Source organism: Dasypus novemcinctus, chromosome 12 (genome assembly GCF_030445035.2).
Source record: "Dasypus novemcinctus isolate mDasNov1 chromosome 12, mDasNov1.1.hap2, whole genome shotgun sequence".
Lineage (NCBI taxonomy): Eukaryota > Metazoa > Chordata > Mammalia > Cingulata > Dasypodidae > Dasypus > Dasypus novemcinctus.
Window position 1 is genome coordinate 34,229,043 of NC_080684.1, and position 17,878 is coordinate 34,246,920.

General features: G+C 55.2%; 2 protein-coding genes and 1 long non-coding RNA gene across 4 annotated transcripts; 1 reads left to right on the forward strand and 2 right to left on the reverse strand.

The window, feature by feature from the left end:
• Nucleotides 1-361: 361 nt before the first annotated feature.
• SMIM41 (small integral membrane protein 41) lies at nucleotides 362-669 on the reverse strand (the record flags this gene model as incomplete). Its single annotated transcript, XM_058309109.1, has 1 exon — nucleotides 362-669. A coding segment is annotated over exon 1 (285 nt), but the record flags the coding sequence as incomplete, so codon positions are not given.
• Nucleotides 670-2,859: 2,190 nt separating this feature from the next.
• ATG101 (autophagy related 101) lies at nucleotides 2,860-10,228 on the reverse strand. Of its 2 annotated transcripts, none has more exons than XM_058308191.2 (4): nucleotides 10,159-10,228; nucleotides 9,725-9,835; nucleotides 6,064-6,316; nucleotides 2,860-3,556 (listed from the first exon to the last, which is right to left on the reverse strand). In XM_058308191.2, the coding sequence occupies exons 3-4, from the start codon at nucleotides 6,313-6,315 to the stop codon at nucleotides 3,152-3,154; spliced, it is 657 nt and encodes a 218-aa protein (XP_058164174.1). In that variant the 5' UTR covers nucleotide 6,316; nucleotides 9,725-9,835; nucleotides 10,159-10,228; the 3' UTR covers nucleotides 2,860-3,151. The 2 variants fall into 2 exon arrangements, with proteins under 2 accessions (XP_058164174.1, XP_004460998.2); XM_004460941.4 differs by having other exon boundaries at nucleotides 6,064-6,390.
• A 3,237-nt stretch (nucleotides 10,229-13,465) lies between these two features.
• Nucleotides 13,466-17,850, forward strand: LOC139440153 (uncharacterized). The gene is made up of 4 exons (XR_011650252.1): nucleotides 13,466-13,511; nucleotides 14,924-15,021; nucleotides 16,344-16,726; nucleotides 17,525-17,850. It is a non-coding gene; the product is annotated as an uncharacterized lncRNA (long non-coding RNA).
• Nucleotides 17,851-17,878: the final 28 nt, after the last annotated feature.

Consider the following 17,878-nt stretch of genomic DNA (forward strand, 5'->3'; position numbering starts at 1 on the left):
TAGGAGGGGGACATGAGGGACAGGGAGCTGCTGCTGCTGCTGCAGGAGAGACTGTGGGGGGGGGGCAGCCTCTCCCCTCAGGTCCACACCTGGAGCGGCTGGGCCCAGGGAGGCGCCGCCCCCCCATACGGAGGTTGCGGCCCCTGGCTCCGGGCCCCTCTCTCCACCCCGCCGCACTCCCCGCCCTCTCACCTGTGCCCTCTCACCTGTGCGGGAGGTGCCAGCCTCAGGCCTCAGGGGAAGGGCCCGGGCGCCTCTGCTCCGCAGCCCTAGGACCCGCTCCTGGGGGCGCCGGGTGCCCGAGGGCCGCTCGCTCGCAGTCCGGCGCCGCGGAGCCCGGGGCCGCCTGGAGACCGCGCCCCTCGAGCGCGGCCGCGCACCTCGGGGTCGTCGCCTCCGCCGCGCCGGGCTCGGCCTCGCGGGACGCGCGCCGCTCGCGGGCCAGCAGCGCGGTCAGGCCTTGGGCGCGGAGGAGCAGGCCGCCGCCCAGGAACAGCACGCCGCCGAGCACGAGCAGCGACAGCACGCCCAGCACCGCCGCCTGCACGGCCCGCGGCCCCTCGGGGGGCTCCGGCGGTGCCCCCGACTGGTTGCAGCAGCTGAGCCAGGCGGCCAGAGCCGCGGCGCCGGCCTGGGAGCTGTTCATGCTCCAGCGCCCGCTGCCCAGATGTGCGCGGGGCCGCCGGGAGGGTGCGGGAGCGCGGGCGGGCGCCGCGGGCGGGAGGGAGGAACCCGAGGGGCGGACCCAGGCGCCCTAGGCCCCCACCCGGGCCCAGAGCGCTGACTTCCTAGACCAGGGCTCCCCCACTGTGGACGGCGGGCGCCAGTCTCAACACTCAGACTCCTGGGCCCGGGGTGTTTCTTCTCCAACCCACCCATGTGAACAGGGTTTGCATACACCCAGCCAGGCCAAGTGGGAAGTCCTGCCCCCAAGACGCTCCCTTTCCCTTGGCAAGAGGCGGCCCAGAGGTAGCAGCTCCCTCAAGCCCTGAGGGCTTCCCCCAGGGCGCTGCCCCCAGTCAACAGGAGGCAGGAAAAGCCAGGGCCAGCCCCATCCCTGGGCCAAAGCGCAATGCTGCGAGGCGGCCCACGCGGCCACTGGGACAGGGGCCACCTCAGGACCTGAGGGATCCCTGTCCTCCCCCTGCAGGATCCAGGACTGGACAAGCAGGCTAGTGCCTCCTTCAGACTCCTTAATGGGGGGGTCGGGGGGGCGTTGCAAGGCCCACCCCCTCCTCTTCTCAGGCCCAGGGCCCAGGGCCAGTCATGTTTACAGAGGGAAGCGCTCCTGTCCCAACACTGTGCCAATCAGTCTCCTGGGTTCTGCCCACCCCCCTTCCAGGGTAGCTCAAGAAATCACAATGCCGGAAGGGTTAGGGATGTTACTGTCCTGTCCACCCAGGCCAGCCTGCTGCCAGCTGAGTGTCCCACGGTCCTGCCTGGGTGGGAGTGGAGAAGACCAGCTGCAAAGGCAGGACGTCTGGGCAAGGTGGGATAGTGGGGAAGACTCTTCTGCCCAGGTTTCCTGAAAAACTTAAAAGACAACAAAAAATGCTCTAATGATTGAAGTGATAACACACAACTGTGATTACACTAAATACCACTGATTGTACACTTCGGATGAACTATATGTTTTATCAACATGTATCAACAAGGGGAGTGGATGTGGCTCAAGCAATTGAGCGCCTGCTTCCCACATGGGAGGTCCCAGTTCCATCCCTGGTGCCTCCTAAAACCAAAAGCAAACAAGCAAACAAATGAAACACCCAACTCAGGGAAGCCGATGTAGTTCAGTGGTTAAGTGCTGACTTCCTACATACGAGGTCCCAGATTCAATCCCAGGCCCAGTACCTCAAAAAAAATTAAAGTATCAATAAAATTGATTTTAAAAAATCACTGCTAGCCAACACCTTTACCAGTCAAGTCCTCAGAAGGAATTAAGTGATGGCTGGCTGGAGGAGAGAGGATTAGGCCCTGCAGACTGCAGCAGGCCAGGGGGGTGGGTCACATGCCAACAGGACTTGCTGGGAACAAGTATTCCCCATCTCCAAACCCCCCTCCTGAGTGCCCCAACTGCCTGTGGCCCAAGAGAGCAAGAGCAGGACATCCCAAAACCTCACAGTCATGAACTACCCTGTGGACTTGGTAACTTGGAATGTGGAAAACGTGCGAACACTTCCTGGGCCTTCTGGCCACCTTCCCTGCATAGGACCAGGGAGACGCCCCTCTTCTCCCTTCACGTGGCCCACCCATGTGATTTATTTAGCCTGGATAAAACTGCCCCAGGTGATAGCCAAAAAGCCTTGTAAAATATGGAATAAATCAACAGAGATAGCATAGCACAGTGGACGTTCACTGAATTTGAAAATGCTTGTGTGGAAATGTAAACGTCCTAACAATCAGCCAGAGCCAGCACAACCTACAAGAGTCACCAGACAGTCTCAAGATGGCCAGTCTCCAGAGAGAGAAACCAAATCAAATGACCTGTCTGGCACATGCAGGAACCTGTGTGTGCTATGAGAAAGAGAAAATACTATCTGGGGCCATCCTCCAGGAGGCCTGACCAGATAATATAAAGGCCAGGAACATTGGGAAGGAAGAAGAAATGGCTCAGTCACATCCAAAAGCAACAGACCTGACCCATGTCCCCATTCACACGTCACATCAGGGTGGGTAACTCCTGGCTGAGTGAATGTCCAACAAAGTGCAAAACCTCTCAGTTATAATCCATATTTGATTCCACCCATGCCCTCGTCTTGGAAGGGTGCCCTCAACACACTCGTGTGTCCTCACAGGTCTGCCACAAAGTGCCGTTTGAGGGCAGAACACAAGCCAAAGGAGAGATGGCTCAACCCAAACTCACATTCTTAACTTTATTCACCAACCTTAGTGGTGATGCTTCTGTACAGTGGAGAGGGAAGGGGGACCCCCAGCAGGGGTGTGGAGAGACAGTGTAAGGCCGGACTGGCCCGTCAGCAAAGGTTAGGATGACCGTAGGCTGGCAACCACCACAAAAGGAGGCAGAAGCTGCTCCTTCCGAGTCTCACCCAAGGACCCAGAGCGGTTTGCCAGGGCCCGAGGGGCCTCGACAGTACAATCCCAGAAGCTGAGGCCTGGGTGCCATCTGCGGGCTCCCAAGCCCCGGCAAGGCCTAGAGGGCAAGCGTGTCTTTGATGAGCCTGCGCATGGTGGTGGTGACCGAGGTGCCCAGGGCATCAGTGATTTGGAAGGAGATCTTGTAGAGGTAGGGCTGCACGTCCCGCAAGCCTGTGTCAAACACGTTGTCCACCTCCGACTGTGTGGGCATCTTGGGCAGGTACTCGTGCCGATTCATCACCTCCACGATGTTGATGATCTTCTCGCAGAGCTTCTCACCCACCTTCTCCCGGCAGATCTGCCGCTCCTGCTCCGTGGCCAGGGCTACCACGTGTACCTTGACCGTCCACACTTCCCACGGGATGCACTCATCCGAGAAAGGCCAGCGAGACTTCTTTTTCTGGTAGAACTCCAAGGACATCTGCCCCAGCCCATCGCCACCAGAGTTGCGCAGGGCATCCTGGGAAAGAAGGGGTAACAGATGAGCAACGTAAGGGCTCTGAACAGTTCTTGCCCTACCAAGTAAGCCCCCCTATCTATATTAGCTCTCCAGAGATGGCAGGGAACAGAGGCCCAGAGGGAGTCAAGATTTGTGTGACACAGTAAACTGCCAGGATAAAATTGAGTGGCTCAAGCAAACAATCTGTCTCCTGTCCCAGCTTCTCCAGCTTTGTTAGAAGCTGATGTTATAGAAATCATTACTGCTTTTCTTTTTTTTAAAGATTTATTTATTTATTTATCTCCCCTTCCCCCATCACCCCGGTTGTCTATTCTCTGTGTCTATTTGCTGCGTCTTCTTTGTCCGCGTCTGTTGTTGTCAGCAGCACAGGAATCTGTGTTTCTTTTTGTTGCATCATCTTGTTGTGTCAGCTCTGTGTGTGCAGCACCATTCCTGGGCAGGCTGCACTTTCTTTCGCACTGGGCGGCTCTCCTTACGGGGCACACTCCTTGCGCGTGGGGCTTCCTTACGCGGGGGACACCCCTGCATGGCACAGCACTCCTTGCGTGGATCAGCACTGCACATGGGCCAGCTGCACACAGGTCAAGGAGGCCCGGGGTTTGAATCACGGACCTCCCATGTGGTAGACGGATGCCCTAACCACTGGGCCAGTTCTACCACCCCATTACTGCTCTTTAAGCACTTACTCTGGCCAGGCACTTGGCACATACAACCCCACTGGCTCCTCTCAACAACCTTACCAGGTAGTTCTACTGCCTCCATTTTATAAGGCAAAACAAGACTCAAAGAAGTAAGGTAAACTAACAGAAGTCACACTGCCGGTTAACAGCAGAGCCAGGGTTTGAATCCAGGTTGTCTGATTTCAAAATCTACGTGTTTCACTCTTATTCTAAGGACCTTCTCTCGCCACCCATTACCCCCATCCTTCAAAATGTTCTTCTTTCCAACACCTTCTCTTCAGGCACACCCTATTTGCCACCTCTACTACCAATTAAACACACTCTTTCTACTATATTTACCGTTGACAGCCCAAATTCATAGTCTCTTTCAGAAAAAGCAGAGAGAAGAGCTGTGAGGTCTAATGATCCTTGTTTAGAAAGGAAACAAAGGAACAGAATGGGGAAGGGAAGGGAAAGTGAAAGACAGACCAGGCTTGGCTGCTTCTCCCTCTTTCCCCTTCCACCATGTGGTCCTAGAATTCCACGAGGTGTGGGTGGCCCCAGACGCCTCCTATGATAGCAAGAACCAGAAGAACCTTTCCATGTGAGTTAGTGCCAATCCAGAGAGAAGGACGCCTCCCTCAAACCCTGACCTGCCCAGTAGAGAATAAGTCTCTCCTTCATGGACAAACCCAGGTCACAAGACCTTGACTAATAATAATAATAATGGCCAACACTTCTATAAGGCTTACTGTGTGGTAGGCTCTGCTCCAAGCAAGCTTACACGTGACTCATTTAATCCTCACAGCACGCACTATGAGGTTGGTACTACTATTATTCCGATTTCATTCACAGGGAAGCTGCGGCCTGGAGGAGCACTTGCCCAAGGTCACAGCCTTGTTAGGTGGCACTACCTGGCTCCTAACCACTGTGCTCTACGTGCCTCCCACAGACATCTGGAGAACAGAGGGCTAGGTACCCACCTCCCCCAAAGGGCGACTGGCAAACCTTTCTGGGCTTGCAGCGATTGGGGGGATGGCTTTCTGCCTGCTGCGGCCTGGGAGAGGGTGTCACCCAATACCAAGCAAGCCCCTGCAGTCAGCACAGTGCCTGGCACAGCGTGGGGTCCTCCAAAAACTAATGGGATGGAGGTCAGGCAGACAATCATCCTCCTCTAACCCTAGAGTTTGTGCCTTTAAAAAAAGATTTCCTTTATTATTTTTTTAAATGAAAAAAAAACAAAAAAAACAAACAAAAAAAACCCCACTCATTCAAATAGTGAAAATTCAACTCTGAAGAAAAGTTAAAAATCACAGACCAGAGGCAGATGTGGCTCAGGTGACTGGGCTCCTATCTACCATACAGGAGGCCCCAGATTCGATTCTCAGGGCCTCCTGGTAAAGGCAACCTGGCCTGCGCTGCCGCGGAGAGCTGATGTCCCATGCTACCATGGACAGCTGGTGGCAGGCAGCGAGGGCAAACAAGGGGAGGGGAGGAAAATAAATAAATGAAATAAATCTTAAAAAAAAAAAAAAACAGACCTCACCCCCTGAGAAGTGGAAGCAGCAGCAGAGAGAAGGTATTGGTAGAGAGTGGTGGTGTCAGAAAAGCAATGATCTTCAGCTTCCAAAGGGGCCTGGCCACCAAGGCCACACGGGCTTCCTGGTCTCCCTTCTTCCCTGGCTTTTCTTGCATAAGCCCTCCTTCCCCAGAGGAGATCTGAACACGCCTGTTCCTTACAAGTAAAAGAACAGGGCACACACTCGGGAAGGGTGAGCTGGTCCAACAGCAAACTCGGTTGGAGAGGCAGTAGAGACCCACTCGCAATCCACCGGGCCACACCCCTACCTTGAATTCCCCGACAACCTTGCGCAGGGCACGGTCAAGCTCTTCAGAGGAGACACGCACGTAGGTGAAGTCGATGAAGTCACAGTCAACGTCCTGGGTGCCCACGGTGCCAATGGAGTAGGTGCCCTCCTTCTTGTAGTGGAACTTGCCTGTGCTGCGGTGCAAGAGCACCGTGTGCAGCACGGCCAGCATGGCCTCCTCCACCTGCCGCCCCTCCACCGACACCTCCAGCACCTCCGAGCGGCAGTTCATCCTGCACCAACGGCCAACACCAGGGTTGGAGACGAGGATGAAAACAGGGGGGGTTCGCCCCACTCAGGGGCAACCCTGTAAGAGGAGTCCAGGTCAGAATGCTGACACCATGCACATGATCGACATGTTACCTGCTCACTTCCTTCCAGGCCCAGCCCAGCCCTTGCCTCCACTGGCCCTTCTCTGCATCTCTGCAGCACACACTATCAGAGAATCACATTCTCAGGATCAGATAGGGGAAGAGTTTCCAAGCCCAAACAACTGCCAAGACATTCAGTGCAGTTTACAGCAAAGCCCACTGTGCAACATCTGTCAGGCCCTGGCCTTTCAAAGGCAAGCACAGCCCCTGCCCTTGAGAAGCAGATGGACTGGAGGAGACACACTACAGGGATGAGAGTACAAGGTGGGAGTGAGGAGAAAAGGAAGGTTGGAATCTGATCTCCTGGGACCTGTTATGGCACTTGGACTCTGTCCTGAGGGCAATGAAGAGTCAGTGCATTGTTGTGCCCAGATCAAATCTGTGCATCAGAAAGTTAACTTTGGCTGAAGGGCAATGAATGACGCTTAACTATTTTGGGGTCAGAAACTGCTTTGAGAAGTCAATGAAAGCTATGAAGCCTGGCTTTTAAAACTTGACCAACACATGCACATATACATCACATCTTGCATACGATTTCCATGGCCATCCACAGACTATAGAGTAAAATCTTACAGATATAAGGGCAGAAAGGCTGGGCAGGGAGAGCAGTTAAGAGTCACCATAGCGTGGTAGTTACCGAGGCAGTGCAATGGTGTGTAGAGGAGTGAAGTGCAGAATGCAAGGAATTTCATGTCCAACAGTCCTAGGTACATCCTGCTCTATGACCTTAAGCAAGTCATTCAACTTCTCTGAGCCTCAGTTTCATTATCCATAAATTACAACTGTTGTGAGGGTTAACACAGCAGAGTACAGGTTAAGAACAATAACTACAAAGCCAGACAGGCTGAGTTGAAATCACAGCTCTGCCACTTGCTCACTGTATGTTTTTGGGCAAGCTCCTTAACATCTATGTGCCTCTGTTTCCCCATATATAAAAGAAAGACAATGCGGATCAGCAGAATATCCATGTCTACATAAAATACCATGACTTTAAAATGCTGTTTGACCTAAAGTAAGGGGGAAATGGAAAGGAGAAATGAGTTTATATGGCTACGAGTTTCTAAAAAAGAGTCTGGAGGCTGGCAGAAGGATTGCCCTCATGCACAACTGAGCAGAGTCAGAGAGACAGATAAAGCAGATACAACCCCCAGATATTGGTTCCTTTGAGGGCTAAAGAGACCCATGGGAGTTATGGTCATGGCCGATGGGGTTAACTACCAGGGCAGATGGCCCCTCTTTGGAAATGGTGTTTATGTGTGATGAATCTGGACTCAAATGGGATCTCCCTTCATAAGACTTTCATGCTAATGTGCTGGAGGTGCAGTTAATGTTGGGGTTTAAGATATATTTAGGGGATTTGAATCTCTGGACTGACAATGTGATAGCCAGGTCCTGAGCCTCAACAGACTCCAGCACCTACAATCTGATCTATTGGACTTACCACACTCAGCTAAGATGGAGTTGAAGAAGGACAACCACCACACCATGGAGCCTAGAGTGATTACAACTGAAAATGGGAGGATTGCATCCAGCATCCATGTGGAATCTGAGCCTCCTCTTGACATAGAGGTGCAATGGACACAACCAATCCAATGTCCACATAGAAGAGGTGGCATTGGATTGGGAAAAGTGGACATGGTGGACGATGGGTATGGGGAAAGGCAGGAAGAGATGAGAGGTGGAGGCGTCTTTGGGACATGGAGCTGCCCTGGATGGTGCTTCAGAGGTAATCACCGGACATTGTAAATCCTCACAGGGCCCACTGGATGGAATGGAGGAGAGTATGGGCCATGATGTGAACCATTGTCTATGAGGTGCAGAGGTGCCCAAAGATGTACTTACCAAATCCAATGGATGTGTCATGATGATGGGAACGAGTGTTGTTGGGGGGGGAGAGGGGGGGGTGGGGGGGTGGGGTTGAATGGGACCTCACATATATATTTTTAATGTAATATTATTACAAAGTCAATTAAAAAAAAATCAAAAAAAAATATATATATATATATAAAAGAAAGAAAATAAAAGCTACCTTGAAAGGGCTACTAAAAGACTGATGAGTTAATATCTGTAAAGCACTTACAACAGTGCCCAGAAAGTTGTAACCACTCAATAAGGATTAGCTGCTCTAATTAATTATTATATTACAAATATTGCCAAGAGGTGATAAAAGGCTACACTACGACAGTGGTGGAAGAATTAGACAGAACAGACTTGAGAGCCAGAACTTAGTGAGGGAGTATGAGTCTGGAGGGAGAGGAAGCAATCAAATTTCTTAGCTTAGATTCTTCATCTTGAAAACCTCTATTAATAAGGAATTCACTAACTCTCAGAGCAGACCATTCCATCTTTAAAAAACTCTATTACACTACTCCTTCTACTGAAGGAATGTCTCTTACTGCTTCAAACCACTGGTCATGGTGTAATAACTGGAGTCACACAGTCTCATTCTTTTCCCACAAATCAGCCTTTCAAATACTTAGAAGCACCTCTTCCATCACCCCACTCATCCCTTTTACAGGTTAAAAGGTCACAGTCCCCATAAACATGCCTGCTTGACATCACGTTTTATCATCCCGGGGCTCTGGCAGCTCTCCTCTAAGTATATCCTACGTTGTCTCAGTCTCTCTTAAACAGTGGCACTCAGCACTGAACACAGGGCAGCAGTCTGCGGAATGCTCAGAGAGCAGGCTGGCTCCGCCCCTCACGTGGCAATGAACTCAGCCTACCTGTTTTATCCGTCATCTTTTCACAGGTGTCACTCTTATCTCTCAATAAGCAGACAATTCCTTGAAGGAAGGAGCTATATCCTATTCACCACTGTAAATTCAGTTCCTGGGACAAAGCAGCTGCTCTATTAATCCTCATCCAGGAATTCCAAGTTCTTCCAGGGGCTGCTAATTCAACTTATCCTACACTCCCAGGTCAAGAATGAGAGTTCTCTTGCTCATTTCATCCCTCTGGTTTAATTCCATCCAGCAGTATCCCAACCAGAGAGTCCCAGGTCTGGTCCAGCTCCTCTTTCTTCCTCATTCTCAGTGCTACTCTAAGCCACAGTTCTTCAGGACACCCATCCTGACCAGCCTCACTCTACTTTCCACAACAGCAACCTTTCGTCTGTGATGAGCTTATCTGTTTCTTTCTTCCTCCTCCCCCCGCCCAACTGAGCAAGGCAGATCCCCAAGGCCCGGGTCCGTAGGGCATTCGGGGAGAAGCTGACCGACGCCAGGTCAGAGCCAGAACCCCCCACCCCCACCGCTACCACTAGCTTACTTGTACACAGGCTGCAGCGGGGGCCACTCAGGCTCGGATCATGCCCCCTCTTCCTTCTCCCGCGCAGGTACGCCCCAGCTCCCGTGTGGGCGACTGGCCGCAAAAGAAGGACTAAAGGCAAAAAGAAAAGGTTATTCGGTTCCGCATCAAGGACTCAGAAGGGACGCGGGGCTTCCTGCCCGGGTCTCACTTCTCTCTCAGCCCCTACCCCGGAATCTCCCCAGTCGAGAAGGTAGGAGAGGAGCTGACTCCTCAGGTGACTCGGGGGCGGCACCCCGCGCCAAACGTGCACGGACGCGGGAGTCCGAGGCGCGTCCTCACTCCCGCCGCTCCGGGGAGCGCCCACGCTTGCACAGAAGAGGGCGGCAGACGGCTAGAACAGACCCCACCACCCGGACCCTCACCTCACCGGCTAGTCACACAACCCCACTCACCGCGGATTCACACCACCTCGGCAAGGAGGGGAAACCGAGACCGGAAGACCATCCAACCCCGCCCCGCTGCGTGCCGGGCGGGTCCTACCTGCGCCATCGGCCTCCGGCGGGGGGGGCGTGCACAGCTCGGCAAAGCCCTGACATGAATGCAGCCGCCCAGATCGCTTCTGTATTCGTAGGGACCCTATATTTTTGCTCTTACTCTCCTCCTTAATTTTGAGTTTTGTATTTTCCTAAATATAGTTTGGCGTTTAACCTTTGATGGTGAGAAGTATCCCCTCACTTGGACGAGTCCATTCACTCCCACCATCGAGAATTTAGTTGTACGTCTGCTAGAACAACTCACTTCCGCCATAGAGACGAGCAGCAGTGGAGTAGAGAAGGGCTGACGGGCTCTGCGCCGCCTCCCTCGGCTGAGAGGAATTATTGATGGCGAACCGCCGTGGAGCGGAGGCACGGTTCCCAACTTTGGCCTGAGGCCACTAGATAAGGCGCCACAAGATTAGGGGCGTCATTTTGAGAGATAAGCCAGGGCCAACTTGCTGCGTGACGCTGAGAGGATGGCAAAACTTTAGTTTGTCCAGTATGCTTTGCTGTCAGGTCCCTACTCCTACCCCTCACGCCACACGTAGGTGGTGTAGGAAAGAGCTTAATCCTACTGCACGTTACCTTCATAGATTCCGCTACTCGGAGATCTCCTAGGACCAAGTGGTGACAGTTCTTGTAAGGTTTGTAATTCTGCCACTCCCTCCCTGTGTGACCCTTGACATCACTCCTCTTTTCTGATTTCCTCTGCTACAAACCCAGAACTCCCCTGATGATCACAGGAGATAACTCGTAGGAAAAGCCTCTGTGGACTGGAAGTGTTGTGGGAGTGTGAGTGCGTGTTTAGTGCTGGGGAGCTCCCTGGGAGTGTGTTTGGTTCTCCATGAAGATGGTAAGCCCAGAGCAGGCAGGAGGTTGTTGCTCAGCTAATGCCTGCAGAGCCCGGGACCCTCCCCACCCACAGCACGAGCGCCCCTGCTGTTTCCTTGGAGGTTAAGATGTTCATTTTCCTAACACACTTTCTCTCCTAAATAACAATAGATGGCATCTATTGACTGCTCTGGAAAGGACGCAATTCTAAGTGCTTAGCATATGCATATGGCATATTTAAACCTTATGCCAACCAATTCTATGAGGTAAATGAAAAAGGTCACTCAGTAAGTGATAGAGCCTGGGATTCAAATCCAGGGCTCTTTACCACTACAGACGCATCTCTTCTGGCTTCTCCACCCTGAGCCCACCCAGGCACCACCACTCTCCAATACACACCACCCACCAGCAGTGTCCCAGTAGATGTTGAACACTTGACCTACTGGGGGCTGTGTGTGTTTGGGGCGGGGGGGGAAGGGGGCTTCCCTGATTTGTAGCATTTGCTGATTTCCTACCACAGCAGATGTCAAGCTACTGGACACAGCTGAATGAGGAATCAGGAATGAATGAGCAGTTGCATAAGGGGTACAGTCTGCTCTTGGGCCCAGGTACCAGCTGGCTCAGGCACACCACTGTCACCAGCCACCCCTGGATGAAACCAGGAAGGGGACAGGAGAAAAGATTGAGAATGGAGGGTCTGGAAGGAGCCAAAGGAGAGCACCCAGGGACACAGGGGATTGGAACCAGCCCTGAGATGGGGGAGAAACCAGTTCCTAACTCTCAGAGACAGCCAGTGAGCAAGAGAAGGGACTGGTCCCTCTCTACCCCCGTGGACACACTCCCTTCTCAGGGCCCTTCGTGCCACTATCCTAACGTCATCATCACCACCACCACCCATCGCTGAGCCTTGCCAGGTTCCATGCCAGCACTTCACATGCACTCCTGTTAATATGTTGATTTCTCCAACAACCTTTCAAGGTAAGCACTATCCCCACCATGATCACCCCCATTTACAGATAGTGAAACTGAGGCTCAGAGCTATGTAGCAGCTTGCCAGGGCCACACAACTACTCAATCCCCTGGTCTCTTTACCCACTCTTATCCCTACTCCAGAACTCACCCTCTCCCTGAAGCCTTCCTGCCTGAGGGCGAGGCTGAGCCCTCTCACCTCTCTTCCCAGGCCCCCGTGCTGGCCTACCCTCACCTCCCCGTGCCTCCCTGAACCCTGGCAGGGCAATCCTCACTGCTTCTCAAACACCCAGTCACATCCCCAGCAGAGGGGGTCCTGTCAGGGAGGGAGGATCTTTGCAAAGAAAAGTGGGAATGTGTGGGGTGAATTTACCCATCCTAAGTCCCTACCCCTGATGATTAAGATGTGATCATTCAGGTCACACCTATGTAACTGTCCACCTGCCAGGCCCAGGTAATTCCTAGTCATTGGACAAATCACAGTTCTGGTTCTCTGGGAGTTCAGAGGAGATGCACTTGTGCAAGAAAACGTGACAAGTGGCACAAGAGAAATGGCAGCGAGTTTTGTGGAGGCCAGTGGGGCCAAGATAAAGGCTACTGCCATCATCCCAGAGATGCTTGTGGCCTGGAATAGAAAGTGACACATGCAGGGTGAAGCGGAGTCCCAAGCTCTGCTCTCAGACATTTGGGAGGTGACTGGGCACCAGAAGGAAACAAGACAGAGTGCCCAAGATGGCAACCTGAGGAAGTGGGCAGAGAAGATGGGCTGGGTGATTAAAGGAAGTGAGATTCCAGGGAATTATTCTGGAGAGGTTTCCTGCAGAAGAGGAAAGACAAAAGCTCAGGGAGAGGCCTCGCTGAGACCTCCATGTAGGGACTGAGGTTTCAGAAGTGGAAGAGGCAAGGCCAGAGTGCACACACCGCTCAGCCAGAGCCGGGAGCCACAGCGAGCCGGGCAGACAGGGCCGGCGAGCCTGCCTGCAGCAGAGGCCGGCGGGCGGACTTGGAAGGCCAACCCAAGACCTTGGGACGCAGCAGCTGGCTTTGCTTGAATGTGGCCCCGGAAGGCCTCGCTCATCCTGGTGTGTGCCCAGGGGAGAGCCGAGCCCTGAAGCTGGCCCTGTAGGCCACGCTCAGCCGCTCCAGAGCTGACCCCAGTGGCGTCACAGGGAGTGACTCAAGCCCCAGCAACAACAATGAGTGGGACTGACGTCAGGCTGGGGGCCCCTGACGGTGGCCGGCCTGGCTGGGCAGCCAGCACCCTGCTCGCTGACCCTCCAGCCCAGGCTACGGGAGTGAGGAGGGCCAGCTGTCCTCTTCTGACACCTGCCCCCTGGGATACTGGACAGGGGCTCCTCCACCCCCACCATCTCTGGGCTGCCACTCTCCGTCGTCCCCCCCCCCGCCCCTCCCTCGTGGCAGAGGAAATGGTTGGGCGGACAAGAGAGAGCGAGAGAGCGGCAGAGAGCGTGAGAAAGAGGCGCCACCCAGCCCTAGCCTCGTCAGGCAGCCTCTAGCCCTGCACCAGCCCTGGGGCACGGGGGGTGGACGGGGGCATGTCTGCTCTTTCCTGGGGGATCCGGGGATCTGTCCTTCCGTGGGGAGGGGAGGCTTGTGCATGTCTTTGGCAAAGTCTACGTGTTTGTCTCTCTAGCCAGAGGGGGGTCTTTATCTTTGTGAGTCTGTCCCCGTGGGCATGGAGTGGTCAGTCCTTTCTGTACCTCTGTTCCCCTGAAGGCAGGTGTTTATCTGCTGTTGGGGAAAAGAGCCTGTGTGACTGCCCTTGCAAAGAGGGGAGGGCTGTCTAGCCACCACTGGGAGGGCAATCTCTGCATCTACCCGAGGGGGCTTATTTTTCTGTCCCTGGCTTCTTGTTGGAGCTGGGGGGGCCTCTCGGTATCTCTCCTGATTCTCTCCTGATGATACCCTAGTAGCTATCTGGGACTCTGAAATGGGACCCAGGTTTTCCTGCATAGCCACCCCCAAGGCTGGGCTCACTGGGTGAGGGCCCTTCCCTCGGGTGTGCCCGGGCCAGGCGGGCAGCGACTGTCAGCACCCTGCCTGGCTGGCAACTGGGCACTGCTCCCTGCTAACGCAGCATGTACTGGGACAAGGCCCCCCACGCTGTCCCCTCCCCGGCCCAGCTGCCACCTCCAGCCCCCGTGGCCACACCAGGCCTGATTTATGGTCTTAAGGAGGGGCTGGACCGTGCCAGCGGCTGGGTCAGACCTTGAGGAGACCTCAGATGCACCCCCCCGCCTCCCCGTCTGGCGGGGTCAGGGCCCGCCAGGAGGTGGGGGGGAGCCAGGGTGGGGAGGAAGATAGGCCGAGCATGGACTCGGGGGTGAGGGGTGGGAGGCAGAAGCCAGGGCCAGGGCCTCCAGGGCCCCCTACCCTCACACTATCTCTGAGTCCAGCCAGGGACCCTGGAATGTTCCTCCTGCCCTTAGAATGTCCCTGGCTCGGGTGGGGAAGGAGATGTTGGGGGGGTAGGGGGGTGGAGGAGACTTCCTCAGTTCTGCATTAACCCCTTCCTGTTAAGAGGTTTCAAGCCAAGTCCCACCACTGGCCTCAGCCTTAACCAAATAGCGCCCCAGCCTGGGGCCAAGGAAGGCCCTGGATGGAAGCCCAGGACGGGAGCAGAGACTGGAGCAGGGGTGGAGGCAGATGTCCCGGACAGACCCTGTAGCCTGGGTCCAGGCTCTGAGGCCAGGCCTGGGCAGGGCTGTGAGGCGGGTGCACAGAGGGGCTCACCCCCTCAGCCTCGTCCTGTCAGGGGCCCAGCAGCCCTGGAGTCTCTGCTGCAGGGAGGGGCTTGGGGTAGGAGCAGGGGCTGGGGCTCCTCCAGATTTCCACCCTAAGACCCCCTGAGAATTTGCAGGCCCAGCTCGCACATGAGTGAGACACGACTGCCTCAGTCAGGACCTGACTGCCTCCCGGAAGCCAGAGGACATGGCCAGCGGCCAGCCGACTGCCCAGGTACCACGCAGCCGCCTGCCACCTCCGACAGGACCTTTCACGGTGTTCTCTCAGGGGCTGCCCCTGGGACACAGCTGCCACATGGCTGAGCATGCCCGTGACCTTCAGAAGCTTCTCGGCCTCCTCAGGCCTAACCCTCACCATCTCCCTCCATGACCAAATCTGGTGGCCCAAGCTCAGGTAGCTTCGTCCACCCCAGCCCCCAGGAAGGGCCCTCAGGTACACACCCCTGGGGTGTGGCACTCCTGCTCAGACCCTCCACCCCAGAGCCACTGCTCCCCAGTGGGGAGAGGGCCAGGGATTCTGGGCACAGGGCCCGGCGTGGGTGGGGCAGGGGGAGACAAGGAGGCAGGCTTCCTGGGTCTCCGTGTGAGGACAAACAGCAGGCTTTGAGGCTCGGAAAATCCCGCCCGGGATTCCAGGCCCTGCCGGCGTCACTGCCTTTTGACTATTGTCCCCTTCGGAAATGGGCCCAGCCCCCGGCCAGCTGGGACAGAACGGCCATTGTGTGGCCCCACCGGGCTCAATGCCCCCTTGTTCGCCCTCTGGGCCCCTAGCAAGACGTGGAGGCCAGTTCTTCCAGTTGCTCAGTGGAGAGGAAAGGCCTGCCTCCAGGCTCCAGCCCTTGGGTGGGGCAGGGTGGGGCAGGGTGGAGCGGAGGAGCGGGCCCCCTCCCTGGGGTACCCCAACGGCCCAGTCCAGGGAAGGAGGCGCTCCTTTTATTTTGTGAGACTTTGGGCAGGGAGACCTAGCAGTTAGGTCTCAGACGCACCCAGCTCTGTCCCTTGCAAGCTAAGTGACCTTGGGAAAATCATCTCCTTTCTCAGAAATGAATTCTCCTCTTTTATAAAAACAAGAGCCGATATTTCTTGGGTGCTTCCTGTGAGCCAAGCCCTCTTTGAAGCCCTGTGTACATAGTCACCCGTTTGATCATTATAGCAACTTTATGAAATAGGTATCATTATTTTTTCCTCATTTATAGATGAAGACCCTGAGGCACAGAAATGTTCAGTAGCTTGCCCCAAACCCCACAGCTAGTAAGTGCTGGAGCCAAGATTTAAAGCCAGGCAGTCTGGCTCCAGAGTTCTTGCTCTTTCCACTCCACTGCATCGATTGCCCTGTGAGATGGGGAAAACCACACCTTCCTCCTACTGTCGAAGTGAGGGCTAGAAATAACATGGGAAAGGAACCTAGCCTGTGGGGGGACATGTATGTGGCAGCGATTATCATCACCATGAGCCTGAGGTTCTCAGTTGCCCCATCCTGTTCCCAGTCCCCGGCCCCTCCCTAAATAGCTAATCAAAACTTTTGCCTTCCGCCAGGACTCTGGGCTGGAGGCAGGGATATGGAGGGGAGTGACCCAAAGGGGAGAGAGACAGCAAGCTGTGCTCCTAACAAGGGCCCTGCCACAAGACACACCTCCTCGGCGAACCGATGGGGAAACGGAGGCTCAGTGAGGAAGAGCGGCCTGGAGCTGGAGGCAGAAGGAGAACAGAACCGGGTCTCCAGACTCCCCATCCAAGGCGCCTTGCCCGGCCCCTTGCCAGACGGTGGTGCTGCCAACAAAGGCCCACTGGGGGTTCCGACGCACCCCGCGACCCCCACAGCACTGCTGGGGGCAGCAGCCGCGGTGTGCAGGAGCCCCCCTCCACCCCACGTGGGGAGCCCTCAGAAGCCTGAGGCAGGCTGTCTTTCAAGAACCCAGGTGAGGGCATGTGGCTGGGGGCTCCTTGGGGAGCCTCTCTGCAGCTGGGGCATCGGGGAAGGCAGGCTTTTAGGTACAGCCCAGAATGCCCTTGCTTCTCCCCTGCTCCCGAGCAGGGCCCTGTTTTGCCCGTCCTGCAGACGGTTCCCACAAGGGGCCATGGAAGCGAAGACTTGGGGTCCTGAACCAAGGGTGGGAGGGACAGGTGGGAAGGGCACTGCCTTCGGGGCTCCTGCCAAGTCCCTGAGAAAGAACTGACAAGGCGAGCTGGGCACGGAGCCGGCTGAAGAGGGAGGGCCATGGCCGCCAGCTACCTCGGACCTTAGGCTGGGGTCGACCAAGGCTCGTGGTTTGCCAAAGGGTGCTTCCCAGACCATCTGTATCAGCATCACCTGGGTGCTCACTGAAAAGTAGACTCAGGGCCTCAGCCCTCACCAGCTCTGAGCCCCTGGGGGGTGGCGCCCGGGAATCTGCATTTTAAATCAGCTAAGCCAACCGATGAGTTCGTGTGTTAAGAACCTACATCAGGGCATCACGGCACCTGGGCACAGGTAGGGGTCACAGAACAATGTTCTTGCCCAGGAGACAGAGGTCACCATTTCCTCAGACCCAGTTGCTGGGGGCGGTGAAGAGCTGGGGAGGAAGGTGGAGAAGGGGATGGCAAAAAAAATCTATTGAATAACAAGAACCACTCCCATTTGGGGCTTCCTTATATGCACCCCGTGCCAAGCTCTCCACAAACACACTCCTAATCCCAACAGCGCTGAGGCCGGGCCTGTTCCTCTTCCTGTTTTACAGCTGTGAAAGTCGAGGATCAGAGCCACGGAGCAAGTGTCCCAGGTTAAGAACGAGAAAGTGACCACCTGAGCCCAGAAGCCAGGTCATTTGCTGCAGCAGGTGCCTGCCCTGAGTCCCTCAGTCCTCAGCCTCCACCACGGGCACTGAAAGAGCCAGGCAAGGTTAAGGGAAGGATTCTATGTGCTGCAGACGATCTGAAGTTCTTTCTTAACAACTCCCCAGGAAGGTGTCATTATCACGCCCCTTTTACAAATGAGTAAACTGAGACCTCATAGCTCAGGTTGGTAAAATCCAAGATTCGTCCCGAGCCACCCATCTCATCTACTTAAGTAATCGGGTGTGCGTGTGATGCAG

Bases quoted from the DNA above. Each gene is read 5' to 3' on its own strand.
- ATG101 (XM_058308191.2), bottom strand. From the start codon at position 6,315: ATGAACTGCCGCTCGGAGGTGCTGGAGGTGTCGGTGGAGGGGCGGCAG. The intron at 3,557-6,063 runs GTAGGGGTGTGG...CTTCTTTCCCAG, and splicing joins AGGTTGTCGGGGAATTCAAG to GATGCCCTGCGCAACTCTGG.